Source organism: Indicator indicator, chromosome Z (assembly GCF_027791375.1).
Source record: "Indicator indicator isolate 239-I01 chromosome Z, UM_Iind_1.1, whole genome shotgun sequence".
In the NCBI taxonomy this organism is placed as follows: domain Eukaryota; kingdom Metazoa; phylum Chordata; class Aves; order Piciformes; family Indicatoridae; genus Indicator; species Indicator indicator.
This window is the reverse complement of record NC_072053.1, coordinates 58,834,577-58,851,460: the sequence shown is the minus strand read 5'-3', so window position 1 is coordinate 58,851,460 and position 16,884 is coordinate 58,834,577. Positions and strand designations below refer to the sequence as shown.

Genomic DNA, 16,884 nt, shown 5'->3' with positions numbered 1-16,884 from the left:
AACAGCATTACTGGGTGCTCTTTGGGTCCCTGCTGCCATGGCTGCTGGTCTCGCTTCCATTTCAGCCACTGCAGGCAGAAGTCTCTCTGCCTTCTTAGCCCTGGTAATGGCTGCTGCCTGTGGAGTTGCCGCTGCTGCCGCCATTACTGCCACTGGTGCAGGGTCTGACGGCACCCTTAGACAGTATACCTTGTCCAAATCGCATTTAACACAGTGCAGTTCTTCCGCTACCTTGCTACAAGTGATTTTACTGTATGGATCATTACTCATGGCAGCGCTCACCACTGCCGTTTGTTGCTGGGTAGGGGCTGCTGGCGAAACTCCCAGGACTGCCCTCTTTACAGGTGCAGCCAGGCTTGCCTCTCTTTGCACAGGGGTTCCAGGCACAGCCGGGCTTTCCACTGCTGCCGTGTGAGCTAATAACTCTCCCCCCTTTGCTGTTTTTTTCACTGGCACTGCTGCAGTTTGTCCCTGCCTGCGCCGCTGGTAGTTTATCTTGCTGCCTTGTGTCACGTGCCAGAGGTACCCATATTACCTCTTTATTCCATATTTCTGGATCAGTGGGAAATGGGGGATCTGGGCATTTTCTTTCCCTTTCTAAAGGCATAGCTGCCACGCTTTTTTCGCACACCACTTCTGTCTTCTTCCCCTTCTCCTACTGTGATCTGAACCAGCTTCTTTGTTAACTCTCAGCTCTCTACCACTGTCTGCAGAAAAGGTAAACACTTGCCTAGTTTGACGTTTTTCTCTCCACAAAGCTATCGTCAACCCTAAAGTAGTAATAAAAACCAGCAAATTGAGGCACAGAAGACAACCCACAGTAGAATTCAAATCACTTAAATAACTCACAGTTACGGGGACTGTAAATTCCAAAACCTCAGGTGGAATATGTACTGAAAAGTTACCATATTTCACATGACCTACAAGACTAAGGCAATCACCAGCACCCCCAAATATTGCCTTCACCGAGTTCCACAGCTTCATTTTGGCTTCCTTAATCTGAGCACTAATCAATCAATCGAGCAATGCCCCATGTTTGGATAAGCACCAATTAATTGTAATTCCCCAACATTAAATTGCCAGAGTAGCTCAGTTGGAAGCAAATGAAGCTGTATTTACAAGCAAAATTACAATCTACAATGAAATGCAATGAATATATATGAAGTATACAATATTTACATGTATTTACAGGTATTTACAGTTGATAAACAGCACAAGAACTCTCCTGGACAAAACCAGGGGCTAATAGTATCTTCCCCACTGCCTGCCTCCTTCTCCCTACCTCCCCTGTACACAAGGGACAAGAGAAAGAGCAGAGAGTTGTTTGTTAGTGCTTAGCCACAACAAAGAAGACAGCCAAAGTCAGCAAGGCCAGGAGAAGCACCAACCAGAGTGGAGGAAGTGAAAAGAGAGAAAGATAGTTTACTGATCTAACTTTTTATGTCTGTTTTCTGTCCAATGGGATTATTTTCAACTTAACATTATTTTCCCTTTTACACCCAATGGCAATTTATTTACGTTCTGACACTTTCTGTTCAAGATCTGTGGAAAATTTTTAAGGCACAGCCTGAAACTACCACAGCATGTCATTGCAGTAAAGAACAGAAGAGTCAGATAGTATTAAGATGTTTCAAGATTTTCAGTCTCACCATATTACAAAACATTAATTTTCTTATGAAAAATTTTTGTACGCCATATGCCATCCCAAACTTAATTCTTCTTACCATTGGCAAAATTAGCTAGGCTTGTAAAATTATTTTCGTTAACACAGATCAGATTATATTCATTAGCTCAATATTGCTGACAGTATTTCTTCCACAGAGTTTTCTCCCAGCCCTTCCTTGTAGTGGTGATTGTTGCTGAATAAAGCTCTGTGAGAAGCATGCGAGTTACCATTTTTAACTACTGACAAGTCACATGGAGAAGGCTGAGTTTCTCAAAAACTTATTTACCTCAAGTCTTCACTGCAAAGGCCTCCAGCCGCACTCCTGGAGTCATGGAAGGTAATGGCAGGAACCAGAAGGAAGAACTGCCCATCGTAAGTGAAGACCAGGTTCATGATCACCTGAAGAACCTGAAAGTGTTCAAGTCCATGGGACCCGACGGGATACACCCCCGGGTACTGAGAGAACTGGCAGAAGAGGTTGCTAAACCCCTCTCTATTATATTCCAAAAGTCCTGGCAGTCTGGGGAAGTCCCCACTGACTGGAAAAGGGGAAACATAAAACCCATTTGCAGAAAGGGTAAGAAGGAAGAACCAGGGAACTGCAGGCCAGTCAGTCTCACCTCTGTGCCTGGGAAGATCATGGAGCAGATCCTCCTGGAGGCTCTTCCTAATGGCTTGATGGCCACACAAAAAGAGTGGTTGTCAATGGGTCCATGTCCCAGTGGAGGCCAGTGACAAGTGGAGTCCCTCAGGGATCAGTCGTGGGACCAATCTTGTTTAACATCTTTGTTGGTGACATGGACAGTGGCATTGAGTGCACCCTCAGCAAGTTTGCTGATGGCACCAGCTGATGCGCTGGAGGGAAGAGACAGCCTCCAGAGGGACCTTGACAGGCTGGAGAGGTGGGCACAAGCCATCCTCATGAGGTTCAACAAGACAAAGTGCAAGGTCCTGCATCTGGGTCGAGGCAATCCCAAGCACAATCACAGGCTGGGCAGTGAGTGGATGGAAAGCAGCCCTGAGGAGAGGGACTTGGGGGTAGTGTTGGACGAGAAGCTCAACATGAGCCAGCAGTTGTTCACTTGCAGCCCAGAAAGCCAACCAGATGCTGGGCTGCATCAGAAGTGTGGCCAGCAGGTTGAGGGAAGTGATTGTCCCCCTCTATTCTTCTCTGGTGAGACCCCACCTGGAGTACCGTGTCTTGTTCTGGAGCCCTTATTACAAGAGGGACATGGACATGCCAACAGGAATGCTGGGTAGGGACTTTTTAGGATATCAGCTAGTGACAGGACTAAGGGGAATGGAACAAAGCTGGAAGTGGATGGATTCAGACTGGACGTGAGGAAGAAGTTCTTCACCATGACAGTGGTGAGACCCTAGAATGGGTTGTCCAGGGAGGTGGTTGAGGCTCCGTCCAGGGAGGTGGTTGAGGCTCCATCCCTGGAGGTGTTTAAGGCCAGGCTGGATGAGGCTCTGGCCAGCCTGATGTAGTGTGAGGTGTCCCTGCCCATGGCAGGGGGGTTGGAAGTAGATGATCCTTGTGGTCCCTTCCAACCCTGACTGATTCTATGATTCTATGATAACTATCATGTTCTCATCACCTTTTCCATTTCCTTATTTAAAAGATGTAGATGGTCTTTTACTCAAAATATTTTTGGCTGAATGTTGTGTATAGTGCATGTTTTAAGTGCCGCATGGGCAGCCTTTTCTTTGTTTCGTTTGGGGTTTTTTTGTTTGTTGGTTTGGTTTGTGGGGTTCGTTTGTTTGTTGGTTGGTTTGGTTTTCTGGTGGGTTTGGTTTTGTTTTTTTATGCTTGCTGCCAAAAAATATGTATGAGCTGGTCTGGCAAAGTTAATGCTGGGCGAGAATTTTCAACCCACCACGGATATATCTTGGGGTTTTTGATCAATAATTAATCTGTCTTGTTTTGAAGACTGACTGGAGATTGTTTCATTGGTCCTGAAGTCCCTGTAACAATAATAATAGTAATAAACCCAAATACTTTGAAAAAGGGCTACTTAAAATCTATATCAGAAAGTAGATTGGATAAATGCAATCAGTATCCTTCCTTGCAGAGACTTAGAAGAAAAGCTGTTCTAGGTTTCTCTGAATATTTGTTATATCTAATACAGATGGATCAGTGTCATAGGTAGCAAAAGAAAACTTAAAAATAATAAGTCATTTTTCCCCCCCATCTAAAAGCAGTGGAAAACAAAAGAATTTCTATACATTGATTTTTCTTTTTGATGCTCAAGGGAACATTAGGAAAAGATTGTTGAAGATCTATAGTTTGTAGTCCAGGGATATAATTGCTGTTGACTGTGATGAGAAGGCTGTTTTTTGAAGACATACCTTTTGCTTTTATTGTATAAATACATGAATCAGGTGGATGTGCCCCTCTCAGAAGAGGTTATGCTAAGGTGTTTGTTCAGTATGGCAAAGTTAAGATTTTTACAGACATGTTTTTCCCTACACTGTTTTGCTGGTGGTGACACAGGCTGTTAAAGAATCTGTTTTTAACTGATGTTGCCTCATTTGATTTTCATTTCAATGAGCTTTCTACTATAACTGCAAAAAGATAGCGTTTGGTCAATGGTATCTTTTAAGTCACACAGTAAGGACCTCTGTTGGCGTGGAGATTCAGTTGACTGAAGTGTATTCAGGAGATTGTATGTGATTGCAGCTTTGCAAGCAGTTTTCTGTTACAGTGATAGCTGTGGTATATGCAGTGGACATCAGCTTGGAAGAACTGGCAGTCTGCCAACAGGGCCTCACAATTGCTATAATTAAATAGCTATTTGTTTTCTTGCTGTAGTAGCTCTGCTCCCAAGTCACAGTCCAGGAACACAGCATCATTCACTTGCAGTCTAATCACAAGTCAATTTTAATTCCTTTTGCATAAAAACATGAGAGCTGCATTATATAAATATTTCCAGATCTGTCAATGCTTCTGTTAATATCTGGTTACTTGTCAGTTTGCATGTGGATTGGTTGCAACTAGGTTTTGTTGGAACTGATTTATTGTAACGTTTTTCCTACAAATAGACATTCTATTTGCTTCAATTAGAAGACAAAAGCAACAATAGACTGCTTACTTGTTTTCATGTCATAAGAATTAAATATCTTCAATTTTTCTTTAAAATAGATGTGCATTTGGAATTAGAAGAACGACTAGCAAAATTCATGAGGACAGAGGAAGCTATTATATACTCATATGGATTTGCAACAATTGCTAGTGCTATCCCTGCATATTCGAAAAGAGGGGACATAGTGTTTGTGTGAGTATTGTTTCTTACTTTGGAGATAACAGAGTTTTTCTTGTGAAATTTTTTTTTGTGATTGGTAATGATACTAAGTTAACCATTTAGAAAACAATGCTGGTTTTGATCAAGTGTTTTGCTGTACAGAGCTCAAATGTCTTGTCTTTGCCAGGTACTCCAGAGCAAATCAGTTACTTTTAGCACTCGTGTGAAAAAAAACAAGCAAATAATGCCAAACAACCAACCAAAGTCATTCATGCAAGAACGTAACAGTTGTCAAATACATTGATTTCTTAAGATCACATACAGTCCTATTTGCTTTTTTTCCTGTTTAATGCTGGCTTTTCACCTTTCTTGCAGGACAGTTGTTCTTATGCATATTTGCAATAGATTAGATGAATAAATACTATTACATATTAAAGTAACACAAGAGGACATAGGTAGGGTCAAATTACAGATTCAGCAAGCCCAGCAAGTCCGAGAGTATCCAGTCATAATCTGTCTGAGCCAAAGAGAAGGGTTTGAATTTAGTAGTTTGATGCATTTTTCTCAAGCTTTCCTATTCTTTCGGTACCATTGTAAATCTTTAATATCCTCAATGCTTCTATGGCATGTAATTTCTCAGTTTAACTTGGAACACTGTATGCAAAAATAGGAAGAAATGCCTGTTTTGAAAATAACACCTACTAATTATGATCGATGGATTAGATTTTTTTTTCGTAGACTGAACTGATGCATCTTCTCTACGAGGGAAGTGCATGTGTAGCCATGTGGGGCTTATTGGCCTGCTGAGGTTGAGTTACAACACACTGATAGCTTTGTATGTGCCTGTTAAAATCTTTCTTTGGTAATCTCTTTTCTAAGTGTAGGGCTTGTATTTGACTTCTTTTACAGAAGTGTCCTCATAAATTTGAACATTTTTTTTGGTCATATTTGAATATTTTGCAGATCAGCTTTTTTGTGACAATGACCAGGACTTTGCACACTCTTCAAGATGCCAGAGTGTCCTGGATTTAGCCATCTTGTACAGTTTCTACTCCTCACTGACAAAAGATTTCACCATTTAAAAGCAGCTTGATTGAAATTACCACACTTAGCATGTGCAAAAAGATTCATTTAACTGCCATTCTTAAAAGTATTGTATGACTTAAACAGCTGTAAGGTTGGCTTTTCCAACGGTGGATAGTTCTTTTAACACTGAGAGAATAATTCCCAAAGGATATTGAAGCTGGTTTTGAGTACTTGGAGGACCACTATAAATGTTACGTCCACATCTTGCCACAGTTTTTCTAAGACACAGAGGAAATGGTGTGAGAGATTTCTGGGATGATTACCATGGGATTGTACCTGGTCCATGGAGTCCTGTACTCAGATAAACTGTCACATAATAAAAAAGGTGATGGTGTACGTTTGAAAAACTGTTGTGTTGCTTTCAGTGGCTATAGCAGATAGGAGAGTTGCGAAGCTTTGAAAACAAATTTTCAGAATGTAAATAAAATAATATGGTGCTTTAATAAATCTGGTCTTAACTACAGCTAAATGCAGATATCTTCTCAAAAGAACAGTCCTAATAGTCAGCTTTCTTTGAATATTGTTAAACCAAGTGCAAACCTAGCAGGCCTTGCTGTATTTACAGAGATGAAGCTGCCTGCTTTGCTATTCAGAAGGGATTACAAGCATCTCGTAGCAACATAAAGTTATTTAAGCATAATGATATGGCTGACCTTGAACGACTATTGAAAGAACAAGAAACTGAAGATCAAAAGGTACCATACCTTTGAAGTAATATTTGTACTCTTTTGTTCCACCTCCCCCACATTTTTATACAGGGTTGTGTAATTGAATGTAATGCTTTTAGGCAGTTATTTGCTTTTCATAAATCTCTGGGCAGTTAATATTGCTTATGTCAGTAAGATGATTTTATTTTTAAAGGAATATTTGTTTGCTTTCATTTGTCTACCTAACCACTATAATCAAGCTCACAGGCATTAATACTTGGGCAGAAGACATAAGTGTGAGATTATATTATTTTAAAAAAATATTATTGCAGGGCTTTTTTAAGGCTTCTAGAAATTTGTATAATTGTGTTTGCCTAATAAATTATACCATTTAATTATCCATTCAATTGCCACACCATAAAATCAACATAAGTCCTAAGTATTTAATTTTTGGAATCGACATGATTCTCTTCCCCCCCCCCCTCAGATTCTTTCTCCATTTTGCAGTAAACTCTAAAAATGTTCTCTCTTGAAAAATTTGGGTTAGTGTGATGGCATGTTTATCATACTGCTAGTGTGGTGGTTTGAGCTCTGACTGGAGTTCAGGAGCTCGAATGATAATAGATTGAGATTCCTCCCCCCGCCCCTCTCCCTTTCTCTCGGCAAGGTGGAGAGAGAGAAGAAAGGGAAAAAAAAGGGTAGGGGAGAGGGGAAGTAAATTCGTGAAAGAAATAGTCTGAAGTCGATTCGGAAGTAGGAGAAGTAACTTTTTTTTTTTACAAAAGGGAAAAAGAATAAATTTTTGTGTGTAGATATATATATATATAAATATAGCAGTAACAGGGGGGTTCACAGAGGTGAGGGATTGAGGGTAAGTGGGAAAAGTATACAAAACCAAGCCTGGATGGCCTTGTGTTCCCTTGGATATCAGTGGATTCAGTTAGGAGAAAGGAGGTACCAGTGACGTGGTCAGTGCAGGAGGCAGCAGCAGCAGCAGTGATCTTTTTGAGTGGACGAGGCAGGAAAGAGAGTGAGCAGCGAGATGCCTGCCCTTTTTATAGGCTTGCTGGACAGGAAGGGGGAGTGGAATAGACAACCTTTGAGTCAGGGGACCCCTTCTCCCGGCAGGGGAGGGGCCAAGTCCCCCCCTGGATTAAGTTTCTTTTGACCACCTGGCACAGATAGCAATACAAAAGAGCATCCAAAAGCATCTTCTAAAATCAGTATCAGCAAATACAAATAACTTGGTTAAATTAATTGGCTGAAGAGCTATCACCGTTATGTGGCTCTTTCACAGAATGCTGGATAATTACAGACGATTGGAAAAAAGCTGATTTTTATGATTACACATAGGAAAAGTAAGACAGATAAACTGCTTAATTTTAAGCCAGTCATCTTAACATCAGTCTAAATCAGTAATAGATCTGATTAACAGCAAATTTATAGCAAATAGATTAGTTAATATACCTTCATGGAAAATACATTTTGTCAGATAATCTTCACATGAGTTTTTCGATGCAGTTGAAGGCTAGTGATGCAGTTTGTTTAACATTATGTTGCAGAGTGCTCTCGTTTAGCTACAGGGTTAAAGTTTCTTAATGTAATTAACTGTATGTGACCAAAGTTTCTGGCCAACAGCTTTATATAGACCATGTGTGCATAACTATGGCTACTGACTAGCAAGGGGTAGATCTTAGCACTAGAGTTGGTCCACCTTGTTGAGGGGCTATGCCTAGTTTTGGTGCCTACCACTCAGAAAAGTTAAATTTCTCTAAATTTTTTACAAGAAATAGAAAAGTTAAGAAGCATGACTTAGAATTCTCGATCAAAATATACCGATAAGGTTTAAAGTAAATATTATAGGGATAGCATTTTAAAACAACAAAACTCAAATTATACTGTTGAAGTTTAAACAGAAACCAGTGCAGGATATTCTTATGGTCTGTATTGTCTAAATATCGGACAAGGAGATTGTAACTGGAATGCTACAAATACCTTGGGACTGTATTATATAAGTACAGTACTTGTGAGAAATCTGTGCTGCACTGAGAATCCTAGTCCATAAACCACTTGCTGAAAAGCTGAGATTAATGATGAATATAATAGAGTCCAAGATTCCTAATACTCTTCCTGTAGTTGTGTTGTTTGCATTTTATTCCTGAAGTTCAGATGGATTGGTTATGATTTTTTTGCAAAACAAGGCATCTTAAATCTTCCATAAGAGTTAAAAGCTTTAAAAGCATGACAAAATAAAAGGTAATCCAATGAGACATTTCAGCTTTGTTACAAATGGTAAATACTGTACAAACTCAAGTAAAAGCCTACTTGAAAGAGAGACATTCTCTTCGTCCCCATTAATGTCCTTTCTATAAAAAAAAATCCTTCAGATCTTTGCTTGCTAATAACAATTGATATGAACTGAAACCATATCTTTCTCTGAAGAATCCTCGCAAGGCTCGTGTAACTCGAAGGTTTATTGTAGTGGAAGGATTGTATATGAACACAGGAGATGTTTGCCCTCTTCCAGAACTGGTGAGTGGTTTTTTGTTGTTGTTACATAAATATATATGAAATTTACTCTTACATGATGGAATATTTTTTAGGTTTTTACAATATCTTTCATGACAGAACACAACTCTAGAGCTGACACTGTTGCAGTATTCAGGACACTCTGCTTGTCTGTCCTTACCTTATCAACCCCACTCATTTTGTTACTAAGTTCTGATGGGCTGTTTTTATATAATTTGCTCCATTTTTCTAGATAAAATTGAAGTATAAATACAAAGTTAGAATATTTTTGGAGGAGAGCCTTTCCTTTGGAGTTCTTGGAGCACATGGAAGGGGAATTACTGAACACTTTGGAATAAATGTAAGTGCTTTTTTGGTGAGTTTTGTTGCGAACAAGAGACTTGTGCAGAAAGAAGTCATGCAACTGATTTCTTATACCAGTGGCACTAACAATGTTTATTAGTGTGCAATTGAAGTCTAAACATACTTTTGTTTATCAGTCTTAAAAATGCAGCTTGGGCAACAAACAGGATGAATTAAGGGCCACTGTGCTGCTGGGATGTCATGACATAGTGGCTATTACTGAAACTTGGTGGGATGATTCCCATGACTGGAATGTAGGGATAGAGGGGAACAAGGTCTTTAAGGAAGGATAGGCAGGGAAGGAGAGGAGGAGGTGTTGCCCTCTATGTCAGTGAGCAGCTGGAATCAGTGGAGCTCCACCTAGGGAAGGATGAAGAGCTGTTTGAGAGTGTATGGTTTAAAATTAAAGGCAAGACAGGGGAAGGAGATGTTACTGTAGGGGTCTGCTACAGGCCACCTAACCAGCAGAACCAAGCAGATGAGGCTCTCCACAGGCAAATAGAAGCAGCTTCCAGGTCACAAGCCCTGGTCCTCATGGGAAGGGACAACACAGCAAGGCACCAGCAATCCAGGATGTTCCTGGATTGCATAGATGACAATTTCCTCCTCCAAATGGTAGAGGAACCAACAAGAAAAGGTGCTATGCTGGACCTTGTTCCCACCAAGTGGGGAGATTCAGGCTGGACATGAGGAAGAAGTTCTTCACCATGACAGTGGTGAGACCCTGGAATGGGTTGCCCAGGGAGGTGGTTGAGGCCCCATCCCTGGAGGTGTTTAAGGCCAGGCTGGATGAGGCTCTGGCCAGCCTGATGTAGTGTGAGGTGTCACTGCCCATGGCAGGAGGGTTGGAAGTAGATGATCCTTGTGGTCCCTTCCAATCCTGACTGGTTCTATGATTCTAAATCATTCAGGTCTTGGAGTTTTTCTTTCATGTGCTTAACTTGAAATAATTTTATTTATCTGTAGTGAGGAAGATAACAAAACTTCTACAATGCATAATTTTACCAGTTTTTTTTTTTTTACACTCAAAGCGGTATTTTCCAGCCACATATATTTAAATGTCATGCTTACATGGAAGTATTTTTGAGATATGGCTAAGTTAGAAAAATCTTCATTGCCAGCCTACTTTGCTATAATGTCTTTGACCCCAGTGGGGAAAAATAGTGTAAAACTTTTGATGTGGTGTTTATTCAGCTGAGGAGTATTTTGGAAATGGAAAAATATTATCCTTTGTAACCATGGCCACCTGAGCTGGGAAGGAAGAAGTGCTCTTTTGGTTGCCAATGTCTTAGTGTGGAATGTCTCTAGCTACATCCTGACAGTGTCTGAGTTCAGATTGGAAGTGAATTTCTGAGAATTCATTCTGTCTTCTCCTATCTCCTATTATTTTTTACTTTGTCTTAATAGGAAATGTGCAAAATAGAAGATGAATATTAAGCAACTTTAGAAAAGGAAACAAAGTGCTGCTGTGATGCTTCCCAAGTACACTGTGGTTAATTGGCTTCTATGTTAAATTCAGTTACAAATTTAATCTTTCAGTTTGTCTGCTCAGAATAGAATTAGTGGCAGTAGACAATATGCACTACAGGAGCCTGGCAAAAAGTATTTTTAACTAACAAGTGAAAGAGGACAATTGTCTAAGGTTCAAGCTCTGATTTAAATAGGCTTGTTCTCAGTTTTAATCCCATTCTAACTCCTACTTCAGCGGGACTTCTTACATTCTTAAAGAACACTGTCATATTGTGGTTTGAGGAATTGTCACCAGCATCTATATAATGGTTTTTCTGTTTGTGTTCTTCATGTCACAATGTCTGGAAAAGAATGATCTTATGTAAATTATCTACAGATCTATAAATGACAATTTCAAAGGTCTGGCTTTAAATTGTTATAAAAATGAAGTTACAATTGGAAATATGTGATAAATTCAGTGGGCACTTTCTGATATTCATAATATGAAACAAGATATATTTTTCATAGTTTTATTTTATAAATAGTCTTCAAAAACATCTCTTAACAACTTTTTAATTTAACTGGCAGATTGATGATATAGATCTTATTAGTGCAAACATGGAAAATTCACTGGCTTCTATTGGAGGATTTTGCTGTGGAAGATCTTTTATTATTGACCATCAGGTAAGCCAGGAATCATTTTTATGTGGCATGGTAGAATTTGTTATTTAGAAATTAGAGTTAGTTATTAGTACTAGTTTGCAAGGAATGTTAGGATATAAATAATTATTCTACAGTTGATTCCAAGCGCAAACTGTCTGATTCTGTGAAATATTGTAGATGAATTGGAGACTTTGAAGTCCTTCCATAAACCAGTAAGCGTGGAGAAAAGATTGTTTAAATGTGTGTGAATTAACTTTTAATATTGTCTCTATGTCTATAAACAAATGATGTTTTAATTTTTTTTTAAATTAACCTTTTCTTTTTTCCCTACAGCGATTGTCTGGTCAAGGCTACTGTTTTTCAGCATCCCTACCTCCTTTGTTAGCTGCTGCTGCTATTGAGGCTCTGAATATTATGGAAGATAATCCAGGTACTTAATTCAGGAAAATAATTTTTTCCAGTCTTCCTTCACCCGAAACTAATAACTCACATTTATCCCTCGTTTAATTCCCCACCCCTTTATTCTTTGAGTCCTCTTTCTTTTTCAGCTAGTTTCACGTGGTTTTCACACGTTTTTCTCTTCATATAATTTCCCATCCTGCTTTATTTGTTCAATGTTTCCTCCACTTCCTCCAGCTGAAATGAGTAAATTAGCTGAGGCTAGGAGAGAGTTTTCACTAAGTAAATATTGTGCTTTACAGAATATCGATATGGTTCTTTGAAAGCAAAATCCTTTAGGACAAATGGAGGAAGGAAAAATGAACAAGAAACAAACGGGAATAAATTCCTCAGGAATGCACAACCTATTCCTTTCCACTTGCACTACTGAATTATTTTTTTCTTCTGCAAGTAAGAATCCAGGCAAGAATCTCAGGAATGATCATGATGCAAATACCTGCAATTTTGACAGGATCAAGTACATGGCCTTTAGATAAAGTTGGCAGGCGGGAGTTTCTGCTCTAGGAGTCAGAGAATTGTTCATTTGTCTAGAATCTTAAGATTTTTTTTTTAATGTGGTGGAGGAGGTGTGAGTCGTATGAGAAGAACAAAATTGTCCAAATCTGTGTATATTTGTTTTCAACCTTGATTAGCATCAGCAGATTGGAGGACATCTGCAGAGAGATACCGTATTTATTTTCTCACAAATAAATGTATCCTATAAGGTAGCCCACACCTGGTCCTCTGAAGTTAAACAAATGCAAGAAAAGTTAGGGGACTGTTAGCTGTAGTGGAGGGTCAGCGTTTACTGAGGGTTAAAAAACAAGGTTTGCTGATACAGAGGTCAGAGTTTTAAGATTCTGCAGTGAGTTGGTGAAAGGATTAAGGAGTAGAGTCTGCCTGGCAGTAGGTATTTAACAGACGAGAATTGGACCTGCCGTTTCAATCCTGTTATCAATTGTTTGTGTCATCCTTTCCATATGATCATCAGTCAGTGCAGCTGGAGTAATCAGATAAAGGGAAGTTATGCATTTGTCAGCTCTTAAAAGTGTCATTTCCTGTCAGAAATAGGAATCAGGAACATTATGAAGAGACTTAGTACTTCGGTAGATGGATATATCTTAATTTTCCTTCCAAATGCTTTTTTTTAAGTCTTAAACTTAAAGAAATGTAAAGTAGAAACAGGATATCTAAGCCTTTTCCTTTTTTTCTTGTGTGTGTGTGTGATGTTTGTTGTTTGTTTGTGTTTGGGGGGCTTTTTTTGTTTGTTTTTTTGTTGTTGTGTATGTAGATATTTTTCAGGTTCTCCGGGCTAAATGTGAACGAATTCACAAAGCTTTACAGGGGTGAGTGTTTTTTTTTAAACTGCTGTTGATTTGACCATGCCTTTATAATGACAATTTTAAAGAAAGATCCATGCTGAAATCTGTTTCTGGTTCTACAGTTGCTTAAACTGAGACATGTACACTGTGTTATGTATTGAAAGAAACTCATCCTTTTGTAACTTATGTTATGCTACTAAAAAGAATCCCAAGTTTTAAAAATCCCTTTACAAGTACTGAAATGAGATTATCCCTTAATGCTAGTAAGCATGTTTGCAAGCCCTTACCCATTGAAGTCTCTCTGAGAGTGTGAAGGCTTTCAGTGGGACAAAGCCTTGATAAGCATTTTGGAAAAAACGTCTGCATGAAAGAATTTGGGGCATAGCTTGGCAGATACTTTCAGACAACTCCATGCACCTTCCATCCAAAGCACTTGTAATACAATATTGTTTTTACATATGAGACTTGAATATTTGTGATAGAAGTATTCATTAATCTGGAGGCACACAGAAATTTGCTAGAATTTATCTGAAAAACCAGGATTCTGCTTAAAATTTCCTAGCACTGTCTTGTTCTAAAAGATTACTATACTGAGTAATTGCTGGTTTTCCTGACAGGTTTTAATACTAAAATATAATAGAAATTACTGTGACTAATCAATGACTACTTAATGTGCAGAATACATATGTTAGGTGGTATTTTACAATTCATTTCCTTCAACAAGTTTCTGTTAGCATTTTGCAGAAATAAATAACATCTAAGCGCACACATTCTATAATACATAATTAATTACACTAGCTGATTTTTTTTGGTGGTATCAGTCACTTAATTATTCAATGTTATCTGCTTGTTACTTCAAATAAGGTGTTTCCTGCTCAGCTCATGTTTTATGTTAGAACTTTGGCTACATTCACCTTCTTTGGAATAATCTTACCACAGAATAATCCTTGTCTTCTTCGTCTGTGCTGTATTTTGGCACAGGTTTAAAATGCATAGGCTTCCAGCTTAGAGACACTCAGATGCTTCTACACCTGAAATTAAAATTTGAGAGTAACTTGAAAACTGTTGGCATCAATTCTTTGCTAGTAAAGTGTTACGATTGAGCTAAAAAGTTGTTGAATCTTAATTTGGCAGAGGCTTCAGAAAAAACATAGTTAATACTTCACATGAAAGTTAATTGCTATCAGAAGACCATAAGTTCTTCAAATAGATGGGTAAGATAATTCTGTAGTTCTGTTTACTACCCTGTAAGTAGTTAAGAATATAAACAATTTTAAAACTAAGGAGCAGTCTCCTAGAGTACGTGTATAGCAAATACAAAGCATGTTGTTCAGGCTAAGACTTGGTTTGAATGGAAGTGATACAAAGCTCACTTCCTAGTTAATTACTCTATGGAGGGGAGCAGTTTATGATTATCTGTTTCAATTAAAGAATTATGTCTGTTTTATAACTAGAAGTTAGTAATGTGTCTCTGTAAACAAAATCTAGGTGTTTTAGTAGCTTATCTTAGACTGCTCTCCAGCAGATAAATTTAAATTACAGAGGAACTTTATCTGCCATCTTCTCTCATCTCCTTATCTTTAGGACACCTTTTAGAAGGTCACTCCTAGGGGACATCTACATTATACAGCTGTACTGTGTATTGTCTTTCTACTTTGTAGCTGGACATTGAACTGCTTTTCCTTGTCCTTTGTGACCAGACATCATATTCCTAATACTTACATGTGAATGCAGTATAAGACAAACATAGTGTGTGTGCTTGCTTATTAAAGGAACCATGTTTGGTTAGTTTGCAAGTTTAGGTGGACAACACCTGGATGTTGGCAGTTTTGTGGCTGAAGAATATCAGTGTGATTTGTCTTTCTAGAATGGACTGAGAATCAAAATAGCATTGTAGAAATAATGCAAGATGATTTCCATGATAGAGTATATTTTTGTTTTTACAAGGTTATGATTGATTCAGTGTTTTTGGAGAGCAAATTCTCCGACAGGCTTCAGTTCTGGTGTTTATGAATTTAGCATCTCTTCTGCCCTGACTGTGTCTTGAACTTGGGAAAAATATCAAACTTACTTGAAAATGAGGGTAAAAACCTATAGTATGTGAGGCAAGCTCAATCATCCAATCAAATTCTAGGTGCCTACTAACAACTGTTCCCAAGTACAGACATGGAAGCAATTCTAGTCATATAACTAGCTTGAGAGGGGCTTCCGACTAAGTTACAGATGATGATGTAAAGATTTTCTCTTGACAAAAAAAAAAAACCACTTTGTTTCTTTTTATCACATAAGCAGTTAAAAAGACTGATTTATTTCCTTGATACAGACTCCAAAGTCTTGATTTTAGATAGCTGTGTTTATCAGTAACATACTGGACAAACATTAACATTTCTCCAAAGTCTTACTAAGGATCCTTTCAAAATTTCTGAATCCTTTTGTAGAAAGGATTATTGTTACACAAACTTGCTGAAACTACAGTTTCTAAACTCCTTGGGAAAGATACTCGCTTGATAAGTTTGTTCATGTTTACCCACTGTGAGCTGCAATGTACATGTATTTTGTCTGCGTTAGTATTAGTGAAGTGAAATACCCCTCTATTCTCACTTGCCACCTAGAAAGGGGAAATGCTATTTGGAACTTCTAACGTGTGAAGTAGGATGTGTGTTAAAGGCTTTTTATTCGTTTTAGGATTTCAGGCTTGAAAGTAGTGGGAGAATCTTTTTCTCCAGCATTGCACCTACAGCTGAAAGAGAGCTGTGGATCTCGAGAAGATGATGTGAAGTTACTCAAAAGAGTTGTAGATCATGTAAGTGTGCCCATAACAGTTAAAATACAATGTCTCCTTTGAATGTGAATAGTAGATACTCATATGGGCATACATGTATATATATGGGAACAGAGGGTTGTTGAGAAACTTGTTGGAATAACTTGCAAGAATGATGCAAGAAACTCAGTTTCTTTGACTGTAGGGCTATATTAAAGAATATTTTTTAACAGTTTCTTGCTGCAGTATGTTTAGGTCTGTAGCACTGGGTAAAAGCATAGATCTTTTACTTCAGGAAACAACTACTTTCTGTTATGTATTTCATAACTCAAATTTGCATACAAAATAGTTGGTTAGAAAACTTTTCTATGATGTTCATGAGAATAAAGGCTACCACCATTTGAACAATTCTGGTGGTGTATTTTAAGCATTTGAGGTTTAACTTTCTGTAATTTTGCTTGTTTGAGTCCATGAACTTTTTTATGTGTTCTCATTTTTGTATGTAGTATTTCTTTCTATCTTCAATACACATTGGTCGCTTTCTTCCTCACGAAGGTTGAAGAAGTTTAATATTTCAGGCAGAGGTAAAAAAAGACTACACAATAAGTAGAAACTCTAAAGGTCAATTTCCTTGAAAATATGTTTAAATATGAATTAATATCCTACTTAATACTGAATTTTTTTCTGATTACTTGGAGATGAAAGCCAAAAAAGCTACTCCCTAACCTGTTCTCTG

The 16,884-nt window shown here is 38.3% G+C and overlaps 1 protein-coding gene across 1 annotated transcript in view; it reads left to right on the top strand.

Moving 5' to 3' along the window:
• Positions 1–16,884, top strand: part of SPTLC1 (serine palmitoyltransferase long chain base subunit 1) — a 40,208-nt gene that overhangs the window by 22,517 nt on the left and 807 nt on the right. Inside the window, exons 6-13 of the mRNA XM_054397455.1 lie at positions 4,812–4,944; positions 6,563–6,692; positions 9,087–9,176; positions 9,406–9,513; positions 11,553–11,648; positions 11,961–12,057; positions 13,357–13,411; positions 16,073–16,190. Of these exons, the coding sequence (XP_054253430.1) occupies positions 4,812–4,944; positions 6,563–6,692; positions 9,087–9,176; positions 9,406–9,513; positions 11,553–11,648; positions 11,961–12,057; positions 13,357–13,411; positions 16,073–16,190 (827 nt within the window). The remainder of the gene's footprint in view (positions 1–4,811; positions 4,945–6,562; positions 6,693–9,086; positions 9,177–9,405; positions 9,514–11,552; positions 11,649–11,960; positions 12,058–13,356; positions 13,412–16,072; positions 16,191–16,884) is intronic.